This window comes from Brassica rapa, chromosome A09 (genome assembly GCF_000309985.2).
Source record: "Brassica rapa cultivar Chiifu-401-42 chromosome A09, CAAS_Brap_v3.01, whole genome shotgun sequence".
NCBI classification, from domain to species: domain Eukaryota; kingdom Viridiplantae; phylum Streptophyta; class Magnoliopsida; order Brassicales; family Brassicaceae; genus Brassica; species Brassica rapa.
Window position 1 is genome coordinate 29,845,481 of NC_024803.2, and position 7,152 is coordinate 29,852,632.

General features: G+C 39.3%; 2 protein-coding genes and 1 long non-coding RNA gene across 6 annotated transcripts in view; 2 read left to right on the top strand and 1 right to left on the bottom strand.

Annotated features, from left to right (window-relative positions):
- The window catches only part of LOC117128503, a 23,474-nt gene extending 19,830 nt beyond the window's left edge, over positions 1-3,644 (top strand). Inside the window, exons 2-3 of the long non-coding RNA XR_004451811.1 lie at positions 3,145-3,152; positions 3,634-3,644. This is a non-coding gene — a long non-coding RNA (uncharacterized LOC117128503). The remainder of the gene's footprint in view (positions 1-3,144; positions 3,153-3,633) is intronic.
- On the bottom strand, positions 397-3,141 carry LOC103840562 (LEAF RUST 10 DISEASE-RESISTANCE LOCUS RECEPTOR-LIKE PROTEIN KINASE-like 1.1). 4 transcript variants are annotated; one of them, XM_009117063.3, is made up of 5 exons: positions 2,890-3,141; positions 2,141-2,824; positions 2,027-2,062; positions 1,689-1,931; positions 397-1,607 (listed from the first exon to the last, which is right to left on the bottom strand). In XM_009117063.3, the coding sequence occupies exons 2-5, from the start codon at positions 2,781-2,783 to the stop codon at positions 634-636; spliced, it is 1,896 nt and encodes a 631-aa protein (XP_009115311.1). In that variant the 5' UTR covers positions 2,784-2,824; positions 2,890-3,141; the 3' UTR covers positions 397-633. The 4 variants fall into 4 exon arrangements, with proteins under 4 accessions (XP_009115311.1, XP_033136920.1, XP_009115312.1 ...); XM_033281029.1 differs by having other exon boundaries at positions 2,141-2,818; positions 2,890-3,140; XM_009117064.3 differs by having other exon boundaries at positions 2,027-2,059; positions 2,141-3,141.
- A 441-nt stretch (positions 3,645-4,085) lies between the features above and the next one.
- Positions 4,086-6,069, top strand: LOC103853428. The gene is made up of 4 exons (XM_033281031.1): positions 4,086-4,288; positions 4,644-4,692; positions 4,789-5,079; positions 5,299-6,069. Exons 2-4 carry the CDS (start codon positions 4,681-4,683, stop codon positions 5,938-5,940), a joined length of 945 nt encoding a protein of 314 aa, XP_033136922.1. The 5' UTR covers positions 4,086-4,288; positions 4,644-4,680; the 3' UTR covers positions 5,941-6,069.
- The last annotated feature ends 1,083 nt before the right edge of the window (positions 6,070-7,152 follow it).

Genomic DNA, 7,152 nt, shown 5'->3' on the forward strand with positions numbered 1-7,152 from the left:
AGTTTAAATGATAAGAGAATATTTGAAGATCACACTCTATGTGCAAATTGCAGGTTGTGAGATGTATAGAAAGCGATTTGAGTATTTCAAATGTAGATGCTTTGGATGTAATTTTGTGGACTTTAATGATAGAGGCTGCAAGAAAAGGAAGAGGATTTGGTTTCCTTGTTCTTTCTCAGTACTGGGGGCGCTTCACCTACCACGAGGTAACAGAATCTTCTTATCGGGCTTTAAGCAGAACTAATGGAAGGCACCTGGTTCTGGTTAGAGAGATTTTTTTTACAGCCTTTGGAATCTTTTCTTTTATACCAATGATGCATGCAAATTAGTTTCTGGTTGACTCAGTAGATGCTATTGGCATCATTATGGAGCTGATTGGTGCGAGTAATCTTAGTCAAGCAAACTCTTAGTCAATTTTTTTTTTTTTTTTGTTCATTTGAGTTAATATTACATACAGATACAGTCACATATATTGAGTATGGTAGACAAAATTAGACATAGAAAATTCGTGATTAGTAGTTCAAGTTAAGTCACTATGTATATTTTCTCAATACCTGCAACTTCACAACTCTGTGTTTCATCTTATATCTTTCCACTGACACAAATGAGAAGAAAGCAAAACCTGATGGTACCTTAGCAACTGTAGGCACTGGTGTTCGGTGTGGTTGATTTACTGGTCCATTGTTCAGTCACAGAGATGGGTGATCGTGGGAATTTTTTATTCTCTATGAGCGAAGCTTCTCCCCAATCCGGTGGCGAAGGATGCGGAGTTACTGTCTCTTCTCTGTAGTTGTAGTATTGACATTTTTGCTCCCCGTTCTGGATCTCCTTTAGCTCTTTCACAACCTGTTCCATTGTAGGTCTCATTGTACCATCTTGCTGCAAGCACTGAAAAGCCAAACCTGCCACCATTGTAGTCATTTTCCTAACTCCTTCATTGGTTCCGTATCCAAGACTCTGATCAATCAGCTCGTGTGTCGCGTTGTTCTGTATCATGTTTATAGCTAAGCTTGATAGGTTGATCTCACTCTTGGACCTGTTTATATCAACAGCAGGCTTCGAGGATATCAGCTCGACAAGAACCACTCCGAAGCTGTATACATCGCTCTTGTCGGTTAGATGATAACAGGTATGATACTCAGGATCCACGTATCCCGCAGTGCCCTGAGGAGCAGTTGAAACATGAGTTGCATCAGTCGGGAACAACCTCGACAGTCCGAAATCCGCAACTTTGACTCCGTAGTTCCGGTCGAGGAGAATGTTTGTAGTCTTGACATCGCGGTGAATGATATCAGAAGCGTGAAGGTAAGCCAAAGCGGTCGCTGTTTCAATGGCGATGCTCATGCGCATCGACCATGTTAAAAAGCCTTGGTGTGTTGGGTTTTCAGTTTCACCGAAGAGATGATCTGCAACCGTGCCGTTTGGAATAAACTCGTAGACGAGGAGAAGCTCTCTGCTGCGACGTGAAGTGCATCCGTAGAGAGAGACTAGGTTCTTGTGATGGAGACGTGTGAGGATCTCTATCTCGTTCATGAACTGCTCGAGCCTTCTGTAGTTGTGCTCATAGAGACGCTTCACTGCAACTTCTCGTCCATCACGCACTTTTCCTGAGATTAGAGAAGGAAGTAAACATTGCTTAACAGAGAGATGTCACTTCCTATTAATGTTAGTGCTTTGATCAATCTTACCATAGTAGACAGTGCCAAAGCCTCCATCTCCTAGTAACCTGTCTTTACTGAAGTTGTCTGTGGCTTCTTGAAGTTCTTTATAGGAGAAGATTGGTATCTTAAAGAAGACATGACTAAACTCAACGTCAGAGTTCGAGTTGTATGTTGAGATGAGGTCTGAACTGGTTTTCCTTCTCCAATTCCTTTGGATGAAGATAAAGAGTGCAACCAAGCTGATTATCAAGATGAGAAATCCTCCGATTCCTGGACAATTGGGGAGGAAGTTGATTCAAATTGGAAAGTATGTGGAGAAAGATAAAGAAACTAATTGGGCTAAACAGAACAGCTCTCTTGTTTACCTAATCCTAGCTTTAACTTCACATCTTGGTAGTCTTCTACAACAAAGAAGAGGGAAATTAAATTATTGTCATCTGCATATGTTTCATTCATCATTCATGGTTCATTGTGCATACCTTTGCCTCCTCCACGGCAGTGAAACTTGTCTTTGATCATCGTACATTCTCCTCCTCGTCTATAGCAGTGACGGCAGGCTCGAGTCACGTTTGTACGAAGAGAGAAAGTAGCATTAAGAATAATAGACTGGTTCTTGTTTCTTGAAATATTCCAGCTCTCTGGAGTCTTGATAATTGAACACCCTGAATGATCTGTCAAATTGGAGTAGTACAAGCTGCTTCCTCCTCCTTTGCAATTTGCATAAGTGAAACCATTCTCCCTACTGTTGTTGCATTTGTACAAAGTGGTCAATTCGAGCCATGGAGAATCTGGAAGAGAGAAGTTTGACAAGTCAGTACATGATCCTGCTTCCAAGCTTTTGTTAAGCCTCGGGTCGGTGATAGTTATGGTGTTGGCTTGAGAGACGCTCTTCACTTTGTACCATTTCCCATTTTCCTCAAGCTGCATCTCTGAAATCTGGTGATCAGTGCACTTCAGCCTGAACAGACCGCATCGAGACCGCATGGTTGTGTTAAAGAAAGGGAACCTGAAGTCGAGGCTTCCACAAGAGAATGTCTTGGCACAATCTGTCATTTTCTTTCTCCTGGCTTCTGCGATGAGAAAGAAGAGGAAGAAGAAGACCAACACAGAGATAGTCTTCATTGGTGATGTGATTACAGACTTGTGATTCTTGATATCTAGATCTACAAAATATCAAGACTTATATTCCATTTTCTGAAGAAACTAGATTATATATTTCTCCTCCTACCCGTTTGTTATATGGTCCTTCTTTGAATGGTATTACGACAGGAGAGTTGACTTGTGCGGAAATTCAGACAGAACTGTAGAGGAAGAAGAGCATGGTTTATGAGGTTGCAAGAGAAGAAGATGAAGATATGTGGGGCAGCTTTGAAAAAAACTGTGCAATAGTCTTTGAAGCTTGCTGCTATATTGGAAAAAAAGAACGTATGAGATTGGTTTTGACCGGAGACTCTGGCGGAATGGGAAACTTTCAATTCAATAGAAATTTGGGTTTACCTTTTGGTCGAAATTGCATGTATCAGATTTGACCACACACCACTTATCTTAATATCTTCATGTCTTGTCAACCTCCTATCGAGTCTTCCATTATTAAAGCGTTAGAAGCACTGAAAGTGAGACTCTATGGTTTTGTTTGCTCTTTAGAGATCTTCTGAGTATGCTTTGCTTTAATATTTATAACCGGTTTAGGATATTACATAATGCATTGAAAAATCATGGAAAGTGATAAGATTAATTATATTTTAAAAATTGATAATGATGTCTTGCTAGACACCAAAGAAGACGAGAGTCTGATCATGATATTATTAAGATAGAAATAGCGAGCAACTTGCGGAAAAGAGAATATCTTAAAAAAAAGAGAGATTTGTATTGATGAAACACGTTCTATGTAGAATAAAGACGACACGAGGGCTACTGCATATTCATGTGTTCGACTAATTTGATTCTGTCGAGCTATAAATATATAATTAAGATTAGTCAAAAAAAATATAATTACCCTTTCCGAGATTCTTAGTGTTTTGAGTTAACTATATACTCTCTTTTAAAAATCACTGACGATGCATATAAGGGGTTATACGTTCAATCATTGATCAAAATGATCATAATTACATTGGCCCTGTTCGTTTGGAGGTCGCTAGCGTCAGCGACCAACCTGAGCGACTAAACGTTGTTCGTTTACCGGTCGCACGTTCAGCGACTGATCGCAGCGACCAGACGCTAGCGACCCGCGATTAAAAATTTTGATCGCCGAGAAATTCAGCGTTTGCGACCAAAACCTGCGATCAGAAAAAAAAAAAACTCAAAATACAAAAATACCCTCAATCTATCTTCAAAATTACAAAACAATACCATTAAACCTAAATCCTAAAATCTCTCTCGCTCTCTCTCTCTCTCTCTCTCTCTCTCTCTCTCTCTCTCTCTCTCTTCACCATCTCTCACGATCTCTCAGGCCTCGGCTCTCTCTCTCTCCCTTCACCATCTCTCACGCCTCTCTCACACCTCTCTTCACCATCTCTCACGATCTCTCATCTCCATCTCTCACACCTCTCTTCACCATCTCTCACGATCTCTCTCCACCATCTCTCACGCTTCTCTCCACCATCTCTCACGCCTTAGCTCTCTTAAAGGTCAGTCCCCTCTCTCTCTCTCTCTCTCTCTCTCTCTCTCTCTCTCTCTCTCTCTCTCTCTCTCTCTCTCTCTCTCTCTCTCTTTCTCTCTCTCTTCTGTTAGAATAATGGAACCTTTAGATTAATTAAGTTGGATGTTGGGTTTTTTGATTCTTGATATGGGTTACTTTTAGATTCAAGATTTTGATTATCAAATCTCTGTTTTTAATCTGATTATCAGACATGTGTTTTATGGGTTTGAGTTCCTGTGAATGTTTTCAGACATGGGTTTGAGTTCTTTTTGGTCTGTGACGTTTTGTTTAAGTCAAATTTATTGTTTATAGTTTGGTCACTTAGGTCTGTATTATCTTTTCAGGTTTGGACATAAATCACAACAAGATAAGACAAGAAGAATGGCTGATGACGTAAGTATTTTAGGCAGTTCTAGTTTCTTAGATTTTTTGTAATTGTTTTTTCTGCTAGTTTAGCTTGTTTGTCTATTGATGAGACTTGTTATTTAGAAATGGACCGATGAAGAAGTTAGGTATTTCTTTGCTCTTTATGCTGATGAGAAAAAGAAAGGGAACAGACCAAGGAGTGGCATGAATCTAGCTGGAAGAGAGTTCATCGTAAATAAGTTTGAAGAGAAATTTGGTAAGAGATGGATATGGGACAGGTTTAAGAACAAGGTTGATATTAGTAGAAAAGCATATGTCAAGTTTAAGAAGCTTACCCACAATAGAACCGGGCTTGTCTATGATGCTTTGGGAAGGTTGGAGATGCCGGATGCTTGGTGGGATCAACGCATTGCGGTAAGTATCTTTCTCTTAGTCTTCAGTGTATTAGAGTTCTCTTTCTGCATTTAAAAAATTTACTCACATCTATTGTTTTTGTAATGAGATTTATACTCTTATGCCTCTTGGATCTGTCTATAATTGATTTTAGCTGAGATGAATTAGTGGTCATTGACTGTTTAATATATCTTTTGTGAATATGCTTGAATGATGGAATATTTTAACTTTGATATGAAGTTCATATATGCTTATGTGGGTGTGCCGGGTAGAGCTCATGACACAAAGGTATTAACTTATTGTGCGAGGAATGAGCCTTTTTTTCCACATCCGCCAAATGGAAAGTATTATTTGGTTGATGCTGGATATCCCACAAGAACAGGGTATCTTGGTCCGTATCGTAGAGTTCGATATCATCTCGATCAGTTCAACAGAGGAGGACCACCAACGAACACTCGAGAGGTGTTCAACCGGAGACATTCAAGCTTGCGATCAGTGATTGAGCGGACATTTGGAGTGTGGAAAGCAAAATGGAGGATTCTTGACCGTAGGCATCCAAAATATGGTTTGATCAAATGGATAAAGCTAGTGACGGCAACGATGGCTCTACACAACTTCATACGTGATTCACATCGAGAAGATAATGATTTTGTGCATTGGCAGAGAAGAGAAGAATATCATACTCATGGTGATAATGATGAAGAAGAAAGAGATGAAGAGGAAGATGAAGATGAAGATGAAGATGAAGATGAAGAAGAAGAAGAAGATGGTGATGGTCATGGTGGACATATTCCATATGAGCCGACTGGTGATAGAGCCATGGAAGGTTTACGTGATCGTATTGGTAATGAGTTGAGTAGAGGATATCGATTACCTTACTAGTTTATTTGATTTGAGTTTGTACTGATTATTATTATAAGTTACTCGTATGATCACTTTTTTTTTATTATTTAGACTTTTTCAATATTCTAAGTTACAAGGAATAATATTCAAGTGTAGACTTTTTAATTAGAGTTATAGTTTATTAATGTGACAACTCATAAACAAAAGTGAACTTGTACAAGGAAAAATATAAGAAACTGAAACGATTAAACATATTGCATCCATGGTGTGATTTATTACACTTTACAGTTTTAATGATTTAGCCACGTTTTTGACGAAACCTAAGTACACAAGAGCAAATGTATGTCAAAAGTAAATATTTGATCGCCAGCGATACAGAAACGAACAGCATAGCGACAACCGCTGCGATCAATCGCGCGACATAGAAACGAACAACATAGCGACAACCGCTGCGATCAATCGCGCGACCTTCAAACGAACAACTATCAGCGACATCATGTCGCAGTCGCTGGTCGCTGACTCTGGTCGCTGACGCTGGCGACCACGAAACGAACAGGGCCAATAAGTGCATAGATTGACAGTTCAGCGACTAATCTTCGAACATATTTGCATAGAGGAAAAAATAAGTGGTAGAGAGAAAAGAGAGAGATTCTACATGTCGGTTTTATGATTGGTCGGAAGTCAATTTTGGGATGTTGAATCTTGGAGGCTCCTTTCATAAAACTCAAGTTGGCCAACTCTTTTTGCCCTTTTGTTACTCTCTGTAAGTACTTGATCTAATAGACTTCAAGGCTTCAATTCTAACCGCTCCGAAATACGCCTGAGAGCAAAACCAAAACTCTAATCGCTCCAAAAATGGTCTTAGAGCAAAACGTAGTATTTTATTTTTCTACATCTGAGTTTATGAGTTCATGAAGAGACATGAAGACAAACTCGTACCATTCTCCGAACCCAGATTTTTTTGTTTCAGGGAAAGCTTGTCGGTAGCATTCACATCGTTTGATCTCCTACTGGATGTGATCTTTGATGCATGTAACTCAACTAGACAAACACGTCATGAGAAAAAAAAAATAATAATAATTGCCACTACACCAAATATAAACTAGGGACCTATAAACTATCCAATATCCACCCAAAAGTATATAATACTAATTGTATCACTAATAAGACACTAACTATAGGTGCTAACGTTTAACATCCCCCGTAAATAAATCCTCAGACATTGGTTAAATGACAACTTTGAGAAATGTT